The sequence below is a fragment of the Sebastes umbrosus genome, chromosome 18 (genome assembly GCF_015220745.1).
Source record: "Sebastes umbrosus isolate fSebUmb1 chromosome 18, fSebUmb1.pri, whole genome shotgun sequence".
NCBI classification, from domain to species: Eukaryota; Metazoa; Chordata; class Actinopteri; order Perciformes; family Sebastidae; genus Sebastes; species Sebastes umbrosus.
This window is the reverse complement of record NC_051286.1, coordinates 19106991-19124876: the sequence shown is the minus strand read 5'-3', so window position 1 is coordinate 19124876 and position 17886 is coordinate 19106991. Positions and strand designations below refer to the sequence as shown.

At 39.7% G+C, this 17886-nt stretch overlaps 1 protein-coding gene across 2 annotated transcripts in view; it reads right to left on the bottom strand.

Annotated features, from left to right (window-relative positions):
- mapkbp1 (mitogen-activated protein kinase binding protein 1) overlaps positions 1-15106 on the bottom strand; it is a 31179-nt gene extending 16073 nt beyond the window's left edge. For both annotated transcript variants that reach the window (XM_037750376.1, XM_037750377.1), the window contains exons 1-15: positions 14963-15106; positions 14151-14567; positions 10630-10721; positions 7662-7724; positions 7506-7563; positions 6368-6538; positions 5439-5576; positions 4670-4852; positions 3542-3702; positions 2915-3104; positions 1441-1584; positions 1149-1336; positions 971-1062; positions 738-863; positions 244-314 (exon numbers count right to left, since the gene is read on the bottom strand). In XM_037750376.1, coding sequence (XP_037606304.1) covers positions 244-314; positions 738-863; positions 971-1062; positions 1149-1336; positions 1441-1584; positions 2915-3104; positions 3542-3702; positions 4670-4852; positions 5439-5576; positions 6368-6538; positions 7506-7563; positions 7662-7724; positions 10630-10721; positions 14151-14252 — 1779 coding nt within the window. In that variant the 5' untranslated portion in view covers positions 14253-14567; positions 14963-15106. The remainder of the gene's footprint in view (positions 1-243; positions 315-737; positions 864-970; positions 1063-1148; positions 1337-1440; positions 1585-2914; positions 3105-3541; positions 3703-4669; positions 4853-5438; positions 5577-6367; positions 6539-7505; positions 7564-7661; positions 7725-10629; positions 10722-14150; positions 14568-14962) is intronic.
- Between the last annotated feature and the right edge of the window lie 2780 nt (positions 15107-17886).

The window sequence follows — 17886 nt, the reverse complement described above, 5'->3', positions numbered from 1 at the left end:
GGCTGCTGGCTCCAGCTACATATTTAGTGTACAGACACGAGAGTGACACCGATCTTCTCATATAAGTCTTGGAAAAATCAATTTCTACCTAACAACAAGCAATATAGTTGAAGTTTAGGTATATGATGGAGATTATTAGTTAGTGTGTTAACGTGTGTGTGTTTATTGGATATTCTACAACAGATTCCACCTGTGGAAAAATACCTGTTCGATGGATTGTATCTTTGCTCAGACGTGTCTTACCTTGTGTGCAGTGCGGAAATAGATGCTCTTGTCTGCCCCACAGCTGATCATCCTCACCTTGTTGTCATTGGCTGAAGAACAAAGACAAAAATTGTATGATGACTAAGAAACATTGAGTTATTACGGCCTGTAGGCGATGCAAAAAAATATACCAGTCTTCATCAGTCAGCTACTAATCATATTTTTTCTACAATCTTAGGCAAAGTCTAGAGACAAAGAAGATTTAAAAAAATCAGACTAAATTAATCCAAATTTCAAAATCAAGAGCAGTAACTGATGCCAAGTATGCAAATTGAGAGAACATAAAAAAGCACACAACAGAAAAGGGTTTGCTTATAACAAACAAAGCTCCACCTAACACATGTATCGTTGTCATCTATTATCTAAACAAGCAGAGCTGCGAGCGAAATAAAAGAGTGGGACTGAATGGAGATGAAAGCGAGGATTAAGCAAAGATTAGCTGTCAGATGTTGACAGAGTCTCAAGTGGCTCACCAGCAAAGCGGACGGCTGTTATGGATGAGGAGTGCTCGTCGAGTGTCTGCACCAGACTGTAGTCATCCTCGGCGTCCAAGACGTGGATCAGACGGTCCCTGCTAGCGGTGGCCAGCAGCTTCAGACCTGACAGTAATAAGACAACTTAATCACATAATCGTATACACAGCCGACGCACAGATACTCTTCTTGCATGCTATCATTATGACACCGTCACAGACGCACACACTGACCTGTTTCTGGTTTACTGTATTCCAGACAGAGGATCTCAGCATCATGGGCCTCCACTTTCAGAATCTCCTCCAAGCTGCTGAGGTCATGAACCCTGTAGAGTGAAAATCAAAATATTATTTTTAGGATGGAGGTCACCTAAGTCAGTCATCACTCTCAGTCTAAGCCTCCTTGTCCTACCTCAGCATCCCGTTGCGATCTCCAGATGCCAGGTGTTTGCCGTCTGGACTGATACAGATGGTCCTGATGCCGGTCTTGCTTTCTGCTGTCGGTCCATCTCCTGGTTTGTCTGCGTTCATATTTGTCAGACACTCTGGATCCAGCAAGGCGCTAGTGTTTCCGTCTATGTAGATTATATTCAGGAGATCCTGCAAAGCGATAGAGAAATAACCCATCAGGGGGAGAATTTGTGCTTCTGAAATGTCAACATTTTCTTTTGTATGACATGAAGACATACAGATGCCAAACTCACACTGCTGAGGATGTTCTGAGAATGAACGGGAGTTTGTGTCCAATCGTTCACGCGCCACAGTCTGATGGTGTTATCGGCCGAGCAGCTAAGGAACGCACCTGATGACAAACCAGCTCCAAATTCACCAGGAACATCTGGGAACATCTGAGGAAGGACGAGAGAGAAGGTGTTTAGTTGGGTTGGAGTTCAGGGAATATCAATTATGTAGAACTCCAATGCTGTACCATAGAACTGTAACCATCAGCTTTGGTACGTTTCCATTTGAAATGCATGTTTTTGGTTGTGAAAATGCTCATTGTGAATGACTAAGGCCAGCCTAGACAAGCCTTTGCATCCATAACTCATAACTATAGTCAGAATCACTGCAGCTCAAAAGCTGCAAAGTTCTATCTATAATGCAAAGCATGAATTGCCTTTTATTGCCTATCATTAGCAAGTTAAAAACTCACACACAAGTAAGGGTGCTTTCACAGCAGGGACCCTGGACTTGATCCAAGTACACTTGACCCCAAAGTCCAGTTCGTTTGTTAGTGTGAACGTCCGTAGCGTACTTCATCGATCGGTTCATTGATCCATACTCGAGTCCACTTGAAAAGGTGGTCTGCAGTGTGTGAAAGCCAACTCTACTAAAACATGGAAAGGGACTGCTATTTAACGCGAGTAACGTTAGCAGTCAGAGAGTAGTTTTGGCAGACTATTTTCAACGCCGTCAGTCCCCTGTCTATATATGCGTGCAGCATGCACTGATGTCATCCTCTGAACTGCACGGCCATGGGTGATAGAGCAGGAAGGCAGGCGAGAGGTCCTTAAGATATATACAAAAGTAGGCATTGGGGTTGGGCGATGTTTGTTACTTTATTCAGCTAATTTAATGGCCTGCCTCCAAAGAACGAGGGCCGCTCAGCTGCTCAGCGGGCAGAGAGAGAGAGACAGCGGGGGAAATAACGTTTAGAGCAAACATATTTTAACATCAAACTTGGTTTATTTCACTGAGTCCCCCGGGTTTATTTCGACCAAACCAGAGCTGGTGATGGTTGGAAAGACTAACAACAACAGTTTTGTGGTGAGTTTTATTTTGTTTCTGTCAAGTTTGAATGAAGTGTTTTATGATGCTCCGCCACTAGAACAGCTGATCTCAGCATAATCAAATACATGTGTATGATGACGGAAGTGTACAAGAGTACAGAACAACTAGCGAATCAATTGTACCTAATATAAAACGCCCTAAGAGTGTAATATTAATATATACATATTAACTGTAATTACAAATTGTAAAATATAATAATAATATCCATTAGTGTGTCCCAAATTGGTCCTGAGTTCAGTAGAGATATGAACTGCCTAAAGCTGCCCAATTTGGCACCGGGGTGGTATTGATCAATCCCCCAATGTTCCAGTCAATGCAACATTCAACCCACTGAATAATTATTGACTACACACTGAATCTGGAGGTGCGTATCATTCCGTTGTTTACCTCCAGGTCCCCGACACAGGCAGCGTGGAAGAGGGCAGAGTGCACCTTCCCCACCCTGTTGACATCTCTCACATCCCACACGTACAGACTGTGGTCATTATAGACACAGCTGAGCCACTGGCTGATGGGGTCGTAGGTAACAGCAATGGCGTCTGGGTAACGGGCGTCCGTCTTGGTGGAAAACAGGTGGCTGATTGGAGAGGGATTGGAGTACAGAGTCAGATGTTTTCCAAAAGATAGTAATACATTTTGACCAGGGGCGGGGCAGGCCTACTGAATAATTTAATCAGTCACATTGCTCTTAAACACAGTAAAGAAATTGCTAAAACGTATGCCTACTGAATAAAATTTATCATTTTAAGCCTTGTATAATATTACTATAATATTCCCATCATATCTCTGTCTGGATTTGGAACAGATGTGGTAGTAACTTAGAGCTTAAAATATTACATTACTTAAAGAACCACAAAATCCATTATAGATTTCTCTGGCTAGAAACATCTAGGAGTTATTTAAACTGTGAAATGGAGCCACTTGAGACAGGAGGCACTATAAATTGGGAGCATTTTATCCTGCAGTGGATCCCAGCCAAGGGAAAGGCCGCGGTACTCCTGAGCTCCTCCTCACCTGGCTTCCGTGATGGCCGAGACATCAGAGCCGAGGGGGTGCGGCCGCGGCAACGTGCAGGAGAAGTGAAGGTCGACAGAGCTGAAGGCTCGCACCGTTCCATCGGCACAGCCGCAGAAGATCATATCCTCAGACAGAGACAGAGACTGGGCCACGCCCGTCTGCAAGGCAGGATACAACACAACAGACACATGAGCTCATTTTCACGGCTCTATCGTTTACTGTACAGGAGCAGGGAGGGAAATCTGTCCACAATAAAGTCGTGGTTAACAAAAAGGTAAAAGGCAAAGTAACAGCAACCTCCAGCAACAATCACCAGTATTATAGTTTCATAATTAAGTGCAGGGGATTCCACAACAGTCCTGTGTGTCAATAATGATAAAGGTCACAGAAGGTTGCAGTGAGACAGAAATGCATCCTTATTGGAATATTTCCAAACACATCCTGTACTTGTCCTCGTCCCTGCTGCTAATCCCTCTTTGATCCTCCGACAGAAGGCAGAAGCAGGACTCACACACCTTCATCTTCACCTCTTGATTAAACACCACAGCTGGACACTGACCATGCGCTCTATTATTATTATACAGCACTCAGTAATGGATACATAAATCTACTGTAGATTTAACACCGGTAAAGGTAAATTAGATGAGTGAAATGTCCCATTAATGGTGGTGACAACCTACTGAATTAATAAAAAAAACTAAATGAATGTTTCATAGAAACTATTAGAGAAGCATTTATGGCCTTTCAAAGTTGGAAATGTGCAATTAATGCCACTTAGTTTTCAAACCACGCTTATTAATGTCAATCTTAAAGGAATAGTTGGCAGTAAAAGGATTGTTCTGAAGGTAGAAAAGGGACTTCAACTTCAAATACTGAGCTTTAGAGCTGCTGGTACTTTTTTACCTTCAGACAGAGACAGGCTAGCTGAGATATAACCTTTGTGGTTTAAACACAGTAATAAATGTTAGCACCCACATTAGGTAGAATGACACAGCCCAATCAATATCCCCTTGCATCACTCCGATATGGGGTAAATAATACATGAGATTAAAAGTAGTGGTAGCTAAAGAGCCAAAAACAACCTCTTCTCCTCCACTGTTGGATGCTTCCTGTGAAGCCACTCACCCGCAGGTCCACCCACTTGTCCAGCATCCTCTTGCTGTTAAACTCACACAGCAGGCCGGAGGAGGTGATGCAGAAGACGGAGTCAGATGTGGAGCCCCGTCCACAGGCCACATCACAGAAGAAGTTGTTCCTCAGCTCCCCCAGCAGCCCGGAGCGGCCCAGCAGAGGGACAGGAGCGTTGGCCTGAATACCACAGAGGGGTGAGGGTTAGCTGACGGACGAAGCTCAGACTCCAAGTGGTTAAAGCAGAATACTGGCTACATTTACACCGGAAGTATGTCGACATTACACCCCCATCTTTTCTTAAATATTTGTATTTTTGTGTGCCAATTTTTTAAAAGCAGAACTTCTCGGTGTGAAAAAGAACAAAGAAAAGGCCAAATGAGAAGCAATGGATTTCACAATAAAATGTGTGACTTGTATTACCCAATTTAATATACTCCATTTCTTTATGTGAGTGTTTCTTTATTTGATTACACAGTAAGCAGTAGTGAAGTTGTGAAGACGCCTGTGTGAAGTTCATTGATGTGAAGACACTCAGCTCTGGAACAATGAAATAACAATGAAATAGGAAGTGTGACAAACCAAACACCCACTTTAACTGTGATGGTTTTTATAGCTCGGACCATTTTCAAGGCAACGATGATTTTTTTCATACAGTGTAAAAAAATGTTTGGTAGAAAAAGGACTCCTACTCAAAGCAGTACTAAAGCAAAGGGAACATGGTTGACACAAACTTTATAAAAGACACACCAACATTACATGTTACCTTGCTGGCCTTGCAGTGGTCCAGATACCAGAACTTGACATGTCTGTTCCCCACAGTGACAAAGTAGGAGCTGTCCTCAGAGAAAGACACACCTGTCACCTTACTGGATACCTTGTTGGCAGCCACAACTACATCTTTCTGCAAGAGAATAATACAAGTTAAAAATCATTCTGTGAACTGAAGCACATTTTGATATGCTAAAAAAATGTGCTTCAAGTCAAATACTATGCACTACATAACCAATATGTGTACTCTCGCTCAGCATACTTTTGTGTGAATAAACAGTAGTATGTGTCTTTTCGGACGCACTGAGCAGTGATTTACGTCGTTACTTCCTGAGAGCCTCCTTGCCGGCTGGAGACGTATCACCATGGTAACCCGTACTGACCTCATGTGACCAAAACGACATTAAACGACTTAATTTAAAATATATATTACACTTAACAAAGTGAAATATTTATACTTACAGTTAAATTGAAGCGCTATTGATGTTACAGAGCTGTCTGTCAATGTCTTTTATGAACATTGTCGTCACTACCACATTGCATTGTGGGATATTTATGCCACCGTAGAGTCCAGTGTTGCATACTGTAATATTTCACCGGAAATAGTATGCAATTCGCGTACTACTGGTTTCATACTAAGGTTTCAGACATACTAAAAAATCTCACATACTGTTTTAGCGTACTAAAGAGCATGTTAGTATGGAATTTCGGACGCAACATAGCTGTTTTCCCCTGTTTCCAGTCTTTATGCGAAGCTGAGAGCAAATAAGCGCATTTTCCAAAACGTTGAATTATTCCTTTAACAGAACAAGGAGTGAGTGTGTGTCTAACTTGCACCAATATGACAAACACAATCGAGTGTTTCCATGGCGCAATAACATCAGCCTTGGCAAACAGGAGCTGATTGTGGGCCGTGAGGCGTACCTTCCACACCCAGACGTTGACCATCATGTCATGCTGGTTTCCCACACTGACAATGTATTTGCCGTTGGGGGAGAAAGCCACGCAGGAGACGCCATATTTGTGCTGCTGGAGCTCCGCCACCTGTCTCCGCTCTGCCACGTCCCACAGTCTCACCGCTGGCAGGTGACCGCTCTGGTGAAAGGGACAGAGGGATGTGGAGGAGGAGAGAGTGAGTAGTTGAAACAAAGTGAGAACATTGTTATTAAAGAAAGGGCTCCTATCTGTGTCTAAGTGCTATATTGTGTCTCCAGTCTTTCAATCCACTGGAACAACACAGAGTCACCTGTCAGTCCAGTCTATCCAGCTCTCTGGGAGATTATACTCCTCTGACCTCTGCTCACTGTATACAGTTACTTGTCCCTCAACCTCTTCACATTATTCTCTCTCAGGGATCAAAAGGTCAGCAGGCTATTTGCGAGGCCTCTTATTATAGAACGACAGAACAACCTTTCAAAGGTCAGAGTTAATAGGTGAGAGGAAAAGCAGGCCTGAAGGACGCTGAATATGGATGACATTCAACTGAAGACTCAGCTGCATACAAAGGAGACGGAAAGAAAGACGTATAAAAAAAAAAGATGTGCAATGAGTTTTTCTCATTCACTCAGGAATATCCTCTCCTCTTTCAAGGCTTTTAGGGAAATCACTTTCAAAAAATCCAATACTGCACAGTGGCAGTCTACAAAATTTGGCATTTGGTATCTTTTTAAATGGCACCAAAAACAGACGATTTTCATCGCGTTTGATCTTTTGAACTTTGGTCTCTGCCGTCATGGCAACTACTGCGTGCTCATCCACTTACACGCAGAAGTCTTTAATCGGCTTTGATTGGCTGGGGCGGATTAAGGTGTGTTGTGTTGTGTTGAGGGAAACACTCCAACTACAACAGAACTACAGATGCTTGACTGACATTACTCAGTCTTCTTGGGCCCTTCCACAATAAGCACTGCATGATCACTATTAACAAAATGACTGTAGGCCTACATCCTGCGGGGATATTCGCAATGAAATATGCTCACTTCTTGGACTTCTGCAGCCTGAAAGATGTTGAATTCTTGTGAAAAAAACAGATAACTGCAGAGCCAAAAATGAGAACACTCACCTCTCCTGTGACCAAGTACTTGCCATCAGGGGAGAAGGACAGAGCCGTGATGGTCTTTCTGTGAACAGTGAGAGAAAGACAGCTCAGCGTGACTCATGTTTTGACAGTTAAACGTCATCCCTGTTTAAATGCAGATTGTATTGGTGTTCAACTCACCTTGACGTGTTGATAATGTGGTGCTCTCTCTTCTTTTTGGGGTTCAGCAAAACTACCACACATCTACACACGGAAAAATACAATCAGAATTCACCATATGTGTTTTTTCACAATATGATATAATACAATATTTGACTTGGAACAGATCTAGAAACTCATGTTTGGTATGTATTCCTCATACTGAGGTAATAGTTTAAGTGTTTTTCAATATATTTAGTCAAGGTGTTTGCAAGAAATATAAACACTTGTCCATGGCTGAGTGGAAAATAACACATTTTAAGGTCAAGGAATAATTGAACTCTCTTTTCACAGTGCATACTTGTGGCATTGCTTAACATACAGTACTTACTGGGTATCAACAATGACCTTGTAAACACTTAAACTCTGATGTAACACAGGAATCAATAGGGCATTACTCTAATAGCAACTAATATGTACAGAAGTGAGCCTTCAAGTACAAATCTCAGTTGATCCGTAATTAAACTTTATTCTGTGACCTGTTTTTTTTCCAGATGATTACAAGAAATTAAATAACACTGTACTCATTCATGCATTTACTCTTACAAACACTCCTACAAAAGTGGGTCATATAACACGTTGAACGCCAATTAGAAGCATTTCTGAACTGTAAAATAAAGTAGCAGAAAGATCCGAACTGTTTGCGACCACATTTTAGTGAAAATCTGAAATTACCTAAAGGGACTGTTTGTAACTTCTTACACGTATAAATCAAACCGGGTCGGTGTCCCATGCGCGCTCGCGTGTGGATATGCTGTTCAGACTCAGACTCCAACACAAACTACACGGAAGCACCAAAACCGCAAAGTTCTATCTAGTGAAGCCCGTCTTGCAAAACAGTGTTGGCCGCGGTCGGAGGACCGTAGCTTTGGTCTCCAGGGCCGGAGTCTCTGCTGTACTCTGCTCCTCTGCCTGCCTGCCTTCACTCACACACCGTGCTCGTTCTCGCTCTTTCGCTCCACCTCACGTGCATGCGCGCACACTACAAACTGCAGAACAGTTAGTTTAGCTCTGAGAATATCTCGTGAATGGACGTTTGTGCAGAAATAACTGCTGCAGCTCCTCCAGACCAACAGAGGTTTCCCGTGTCTTGTGAAGTGACGGGGCTCCGCAGAGAGAAACGTTATTGTCTCCAACCAAAACTCCGGTGTCTCCCCTGTTCCCTCCGGCCGCGGTCGGGAGGCTGAGGCAGGAAAAGCCAACACTAGGATCAGCAGTGATTCATGGAGAGACCTTCGTCTGGTCAGCTAACATTACTGCCAAGCAGGTGAAATATAGAGTGATATTGTGGTTTTAGCTGACCTTCGTCGCCTCACTGTTTTGAGCGATGCTCGTTCATGTCTATTTAGAGCGAGCACAAGCGCGAGCACAAGCGCGAGCACAAGCGCGAGCACAAGCGCGAGCACAAGCGCGAGCACAAGCGCAAGCCCGACGCTGACTTTCGTTGACTTAACGGCCACAAGTGTCGCTGTTAACAAGCATTTCTGATTCTTACAAACAGTCCCTTTAAGTAATTAATTAGAAGATTGTGTACTTATAAGATGTCTTTCCTAGCAGATTCCCCATTGTAATATTAATATATGTAATATAATTTACTCCTGATAGCAATTCCCTTCTTTCTTCGTCATATTTGTTGCACTCTATAAGAACATGCTTGACAGTTTCCAGTTTATTACAGTGCGTGCATAGTCCAGTTGGGTGCTTGCCCTATTCTAAGGTGTGTTTGGTTTAATCCTGTATGTCCTATTTTCAGACGGGTAATGACCATCTCTTCCCTTGGGCTCCCGCTCCGTATTCCACCAGCTCCTACATGTGTCTGAATACTGTACAGATGTCTCCCTGTGTCACTTAAGTCCCAGTATTCTTGCCAGGTTTTGTGCATGTAGCCCTTAATGATTTACTTAACTGTATTTGTATGTTAATTAAGTGTTGTTTTAATGATTGTTTGGCCAATATATCTGCCTTCTCATTTCCTTCCACCCCTACGTGTGCAGGAACCCAAAGGAAGGAGATATCCAATCCCCCACAATGCAGTCTGAGAAGCTTTTATTCAGCCATAACCACATTGTTTCCCGCTAATAAAACGTCCTCAAACAACCTGTATGAGAGCACCTGTTAAGCTGCCAGGTACGTAGCTCGGTGCCAGGAAACTGTATTCCTGGTGCCACAGTCTGTGCAGATTTAAACTGAGACGGCAGGTGGGTGGCCAGACTCTGCACAATTTGGGAAGTATAAAGCTTGCTAGAATGACAGTCAGAACCACACACACACACATACAGACGTTGCTACACAGTGAGGCAACAATACTGCAAACAGCCATTGACCTTCTTAGTATTAATACAGCTTTGTCAGAAGATTTGAGAACAACACAAAGGAGGCTCAGTGCACTGTTTCTGTTACAGCCCAGTGTGCTTGTTTTTTTACAGTCTGCTCTCACCCTGGTGGTGGTGCAGCAGCAGCTGAGGCCTCGAGCATCGCCGCTGTAGATCTCAATACTCCAGCTCACATTTCTCTTCCTCTGCACTGAGCAAGTTAACACAGCTAGTGTCACTGTTTGCACAGAATTAATAATACTACACACAAGGCTCTTTACATCACTGAGAGAGTTAAAGGAAACCTCCCTGAGGATAGGATAAAAAGAAGCTTTGGAGTTTCTCTGATGAGAGAGCCCACAGAGCTCTCCTCCTCAGTTCCTCGGAGATAGTGAAGAGATAACACACACACATAAATTTGCACACTAAACGCCTGTGTGAGTTAGATATGATAAGGAAGTGTTGATAAGTCAAAGGTCAGATGTCGAGATAAGGATGCAGAAATGGTCTCTCTCTCTCTCTCTCTCTCTCTCTCTCTCTCTCTCTCTCTCTCTCTCTCTCTCTCTCTCTCTCTCTCTCTCTCTCTCTCTCTCTCTCTCTCTCTCTCTCTCTCTCTCTCTCTCTCTCTCTCTCCTTACCCTGCAGGATAGGCGACTCGTCCAGATCGGGGGTCACAAGCCAGACCACTGTTTCCTGAAGCTGTGATTCCTAGCACCTTCTCCAAAGTCACCTGGAGAGACACAAAGCAGGGATTTTTTTTTTTTTATTGAGGATTTAATCACACAGAGAAGTGAAAGTAGAGTTGGTTGACGGAGGGATAAATACTGAAGCAGCAGTGATGTAACTAAGCACCTCCGTCAATGAATCAAAGACAGAAATAGATTGGTTTGGTTGAAACATGTGAGGACGATGGCTCAACTAATGTGTCCACTTTAGTTCAGATAATTTAAAGGAGTTCTGCTGTTATATCTCCAAAACACTGAATTTAATGTCACTTTTAAGATACAAAAAAAACAATTATCTCCCTGCAATGTGAGTTTATTTATTTATTTATTTTTATTTTATTTAAAGTTATTTATTTTATTTAGATTTATTTATTTATATATTATGTATTTATTTTATTTGTAGTTATTTTTTTATATATTATTTATTTTTTGATAGTTTTGTTCAATTGTTTTTTCAGGGTCTATCTACTCTATCTTTTTCAAATGAATGAATGAATTTTATTTAAACATCGACAGGTTTATAGTACATGACAGATTTGACGGAAGAAAAACTTGTGAATCTTATGGACTTTGCCGATCCCCCCTGATTTTTCATCTAGCACCACCAACAAGAGCAAATTTATCCAGTCATTGCATTGCCACAAAATGTTGTACAGATATTTATGGTTCCCAGATGATGAGATTATAAAAAACAGGAATGTACAAACACAATTCATTGAAAATAAAACATCTACTGTCCCCACGCCAGACCACAGAGCCCTGCTGTCATTGTTCGTAAACAATCGGGTCCTAAATAAGTTGCAAAAGGACATCATTGTGTGATGTTAGTGGGTTCCACTTTAATAAAATGCATCTCCAAGCACAGAAGAGGATGATTTTCAAGAGTTTTAATGGATCTGGAGGAATGTTTGAGGGATTATCTATACCAAGAATGCATGATGTGCCTTCAACAGTTTCGATAAGCAAACGATACAATTATTATCAAAATATATTATAAATGATATTATTATTTCATCTTTAGGGTGTAAAAGTTGTAAAAACATGATGTAAAAGATCAGGTTTAACCTAGTCATTAAACAGATGTGACAGAAGGCTTGGCAAGACATGCCGTCTGTGTGTCTGTCTGTGTGTCTTGGGAATTATAAAGCAGCTGTTAGGTGTCATTGATTTCTCTGGAGTGACATGGTTGTACCTGAGTCTATGGTGTCCTATTAACATATATGAAATATTAGTAGCGAATAATAAAAAACATAAATGCAGAAACACAGTTTCAACTCAACTACTGTGAGCTTAAGGTTTTCTAGAGTCTCATATTAGAGTATAACTTTCTGATAAGGCCCCTTTAATTAAAAGTTGGAACCAATGGCTTTATTAATAGTTTAGAAAACCATTTAATAGTCTTAACAGACAAGTTATAAAACATTCCAAATTTAGGGTTGCCAGTGCATAATTAACTGCTTAATTAATCAAATTTTAATTGAAATCGCAATATGGCCTACTGGGGGTGCAATATTTGTCAAAGGCTAAATGTGTGTAAAAATACCATTTTAAATATTCTACAGACTACAGAGAAAACATCTTTGGAACAGATCCCTGCAAAAATCATGTCAGAATCATTGTAATATGTTTTTCAATGAAAATGAGAATACTCGCAATTGCAATTAGATATTTTTTTTCAAAGTCGTTAAGCCCAAGTTGCCAGGTTGTGAAAAAAGTCATTAATAACTGCTTAATAAAGTTGTTAATAAATAGATTTTCAGTCCAATTACTCAAATGGATTTTTCACTAACTGGCCACTCAAAAGTTATCTTGAATGGCTTAAAACTAATCTATAAAGCATTAGTAAATGATTTATTAACATTAGTTACAACCTATTAAGTAACTATATAAACTAAAATATTATAAAGGGTGCCTTATTATTATTATTAGAGTAGTACCTTTTCCTGCCCTTACAGATATACTGTTGCATTTTCTATATGTTTCTTATGATGTTTGGATCAATAATCAATGCAAATATGTGGTCATGTATCCACATTGAGGAGTACTGGGGTAAAATTGTTGGTAAACCTAACTTGGTTTTTAATGTCCACCTTGACATTGAACTTCAGATGTTGCTTCTCGGTCTACCCAGTCCTCGTATTAAAGTCTTTCCTCAAAGAAGGCTGTTTAGCATTCTTACATTTGCTGCCCGGAAAAATATATTGCTTAGATGGATCGATGATAAATTGTGGCGTGGCATAAACTGATATTGGGGAGGATGGAGTATTTAACATACAGATTGAAATGTAAAATGGGTGATTTCTTTAAGACTTGGACATCCATTTTTTTTTATTTATTTTTTAAATATGCTGGTAATTGACATTTTTGGGTCGTAAGGTGAGATATTTATTTACCCACTTATTTCTTTTGTTGTCTTATTTTTCTTTAAATGTTTTGTTGTTGCATCGCAATCTATTGTAATCAACTGTAACGAACTGAGCGCCTCCTTATCCTTATACATATCATACATAAATAGATGCTATATTTTCCGCTACATATTTATGTGATTGTGTACAATCATCTCTTTGAGTATATTATGTGCTATGTATATATATTGTGTTTGGGATCTAAGGCTAATGTTTAGTTATTTTGGCCACTGTGTGTCGTTGTATTGTTGCACTGTAAACAATTGCTGTTAATTTACAGCAGGATTTCAACAGTATTAACCTGTTATTGCTAAAAAACAGTGCTTTACTGTTAATACAAAAGAAAACCTGTTAAATTACGCTCATAGGCCGTTTTTTAACTGAACTATAATGCATTCTTAAAAAACAGCACTTTACTGCTGATCAGCTGTCTAAAGTATCATCAGTAACAGCTTCATGCAGAATGGTTTGACCTCTGGGACCTGATCTGCACATGTGAGGCTTGTACATTGTACATGATTGTAAAATCAGTGAATTAGCTTTATTGTTCTTCACTCACATGTTGTTCTGGTTTGCATTCTGTGCTTGTAGCCAGCTATAGACACACATTATGGGAAAAGTTTCAACAAGTTTATTATAGCCTTTTTCCTAACAAGTGCCTTTAATTGTATTTAGTGTGACTATTCCTATGTCTGTAACCTGCTAAGTCTATTCATCTATAGGCAAAAAATAATGTTTATTAAAATGTATGTAAAAAATACAACCTAAATAGTGCATTAAAACAAATCAGTAAGATAATGTAAAAGAAAGGTGGAAAAACAGCTATATAATGTATCTTTTAACAGTAAATTAACTGTGAAATTAATAAAAAAAACAGTTCAAACTGTATTTTTCATTAACAGTACAAAGCTGTAAATGTCAGCGACAGTATAATAATGTTATTTTTACAGTAGCATAAAGGAAACCCTGCTGCCACTTCTTTACTGTTATTCTACTGGGACATTCTTAACAGTGTAGATGAATAAATACCTTGCTGGTGAGACTCTCTTTCTTGTTCTTCTTGTGTTTGGTTGATGGAGAACGAAGCAAATTCCTGAGGCGAGTTTTAATGGTGAACCCATCTCCTGGCATCTTGTCTGGTGGCTCTGCTCTGAGATCTGCTCACCATCCAGCCCACTGTGTGTCTGTGCAGGTCTGAAGGAGTGAATGAGAAGCCTGTAATGCTCCTCCCACCACCACACTCGGACTATAGAGAGGTTTACAAAGTCGGACAGTGTTCCTGCTGCCGGGACATGTGGACGCTAATCTCCTGAGTGGGTTTACTGCTGTCCTCTGTCTCTGTCTCTGCTGCTGTATTCTGTCTCTTCACATCCTGCAGCCTCCCACCACCTCTGGACTGATGATGTCTCAAAACTGCGATCTGCACCGACTTGCTCAGCTGTTTTCCTGCGTGACATCACCAGATTAATGTCAACCTGCACCGGTCTCATGATTACATCAATGATTGCTTTTGTTTGCTGTTGTACATAATTGATTTAATAGGATTACAGAGAGAGAGAGAGAGGGAGAGAGACCGTGGGCAGTCTTAAAGCTGCATGGCGGATGTTTGTGTACCAAACAGCACTTTGTTTGTCTGCTGATTGGACCATACAGCTTATCTTTACATGCATAATGTGCCATTTCTTCTTTTATGTGCAAATTTGCTTTCGTTAAAGTAATTTAAAGTTGTATTTCTGCACAGGATAATGAATCATTAAATCCACCAAAGGCATGTTGATGCCAATTTAACACAGTAAAAGTCATAGTTTTTCTTGCAGTCCTACTTTATCTAATGTACCTACCTTCAATCATTATCGTAAATCAATATCAGGTTGTAACATTATCTAAATTCTGCTTGGTTGACAAGTAAGGTGTCATTTGCATTGAAAGAACCACGTGCTGCTCCACGAGTCTTCCTGTAAAAATAGACCACGCCCACTCGATGACGTCAGACCAATCACAATCCTCCTAGAGAAACTGAGATGTTAAACTTAATCCAGCATTAAACTTTGAAATATATATTTGCACATAACAGGGACTGTAGATTTAATCAGTATACTAACTTTTTCATTGTATATTAATATAAATATATATATATATATATATATATTAGGGCTTAATATTCCTTAATTTTCTGATATTTTCAGGTGGAGTTTCATTCATTCATTCATTTCGTTCTCACTGTGCAATATCATTTTCCACTTGTGCAATTTTGTTAATAGTCTGTTTATTGTCAATACTGTATATACTGCTCCTATTTTTATACTTCCTTCTATTTAAAGGGTTCATATTTTGTTACACTTTGTTTAACTCTTTTTACTGTGTTAGCTGATGCATCTTGTTTTTTGCACTATCCCCTTTGCTGCTGTACACTGCACATTTCCCCACTGCGGGACTAATAAAGGAATATCTTATATTGTCTTAATCGCGATTAATCGCAAAAACGCACAATTTCTATCTATTCAAAATGTACCTTAAAGTGAGATTTGTCAAGTATTTAATACTCTTATCAACATGGGAGTGGACAAATACAGTATGCTTGTTTTATGCAAATGTATGTATATATTTATTATTGGAAATCAATTAAGAACACAAAACAATGATAAATATTGTCCAGAAACCCTCACAGGTACTGCATTTAGCATAAAAAATATGCTCAAATCATAACATGGCAAACTGCAGCCCAACAGACAACAACAGCTGTCAGTGTGTCAGTGTGCTGACTTGACTATGACTTGCCCCAAACTGCATGTGATTATCATAAAGTGGGCATGTCTGTAAAGGGGAGACTCGTGGGTACCCATAGAACCCATTTTCATTCACGTATCTTGAGGTCAGTAGTATGACATGGATTCCTTTGGTTTTCTGATACCAGTATCTTCACTCTAGCTTTAAACCTGAGCCCGCTACAACCTCCGAAATATTGATTGCATTAATGTGTTAAGGGTTTGCGTTAACGCGTTATCACATTAACTTTGACAGCTCTAATATACAGTATATGTATACACATTAAGAGTAACCATATAGTTGCAGTTATTAGTAGGAACACCTTAGCTTAACTCGAATAATAGAACATTGAAAATAAGCTTCATTGTGATAAAGTTCATTACATTTCTGTAATGCTCTTCTTCACGTTCATTCAATTCAATATGATATTGGCATGAATGTAACAAGGACTATATTGCCAAAGCGTCAAGTAATAATGAGATTGTAAAGAAAAATAATTCATTTAATCAAGAAAATAGCGTAATCCTTCACAGCAGACATGACAGGACAGGTTACTGTGGTGTGTTGCCATGATAACGCAACTACAATAGGCTGCTGATATGTTCTATTGAGTGTGTTCTGCCCACATGATAAGCTCCTATTTTTGCTGTTTTAGGCAGGAATTACTGAAGATGGGATCAGTTTAAAATGTAGAGCTGCAACGATTATTCCATTAGTTGTCAACTATTAAATTAATTTGCAACTATTTTGATAATATATTAAATCGGTTTGAGTATTTCATTTTAAGAAAGAAAAGTCACAATTCTCTGATTCCAGCTTCTTAAATGTGAATATTTTCTGGTTCCTTTACTCCTCTATGACAGTAAACTGAATATCTGAGTTGTGGACAAAACATGGTATGAGAGTATTTTCCCCCATTTACACAAAAACAGCTAAATTCTGTGTCCAAAAAACATGAAACTAATACAAAATGTGTTTGTTTTTGAGTGAGTGAAGAGTGCCATAATAAATGCATGTAGTTTTTATTGATTATAAAGGCCACATTATTTTTCACATTTTCAATTGAACTGAAGTTAACGGGACAACCAGTGTTTCAAAACCATCCACAAAGTAAATGTATTGCGATTAAAAAAGAAATACAATATTTACAGAGGTTATTTTCATACATACAATATATGGCTAACAGCATTTATCTTGATTGTTTGTGACACATCAGGTTTATATGCACATTACTGAGCCATCTCCCGCTCCCAAGAACACAGATCACTACTGCTACTAGACAGACATCATGGGTGGTTTTCTACCAAAAACATAAAGTGCTACTACAGATCATCTTCACTGAATTAATAACGGAAAACAAGAATCTCAAGAATGGATATATGCATCACACTAGCTCTCAATAAAAATGGAAAAGACATAAGTTAACATCTTACGGAGTTAATGAAGCAGAGTATTGTCTGATCCTAATCAGGATACAGACACTGTAAGGCGTTAACGTACTGGAATTACATAATCTGTAGAGTTTTATTTTCATTTGCATAAGACAGATCAGTAATAAATGACAAAACAAAAAAACATGATTTGAATAAATCAATATGTGGTTTCTGAAGAGAAGTACACGTGAGAGAAATTAATCTTAGAAAACATAACATCGAAACTGAATTCATTATATTCATACATTCAGCAGGTCAATTAATGCTTCCTCTTATATTCTTTATAACAAAAACGCCTCTCTATAGTATGAAAAAAGTCCACTGAGTTTTGTGCCAACATATACAGAAAAGATCAGCGTCCAGCTCTGAGACTTACTGATTGTGTGCGTTGGCTTCTGCAGCTACAGGAAGATGTGAGGACTATTCATATTCAACATCGGATTCAAGATCTGGTTCCAGTTCCTTTTCCATGTCTATCCAGGAGCGTTTCTTGGCACTGGGGAAGTCTTTTCCTAAAGCGCCTCGGGTTAAAGGCCGAGATGTGTAGACTGGGCTTTTAAAACTGC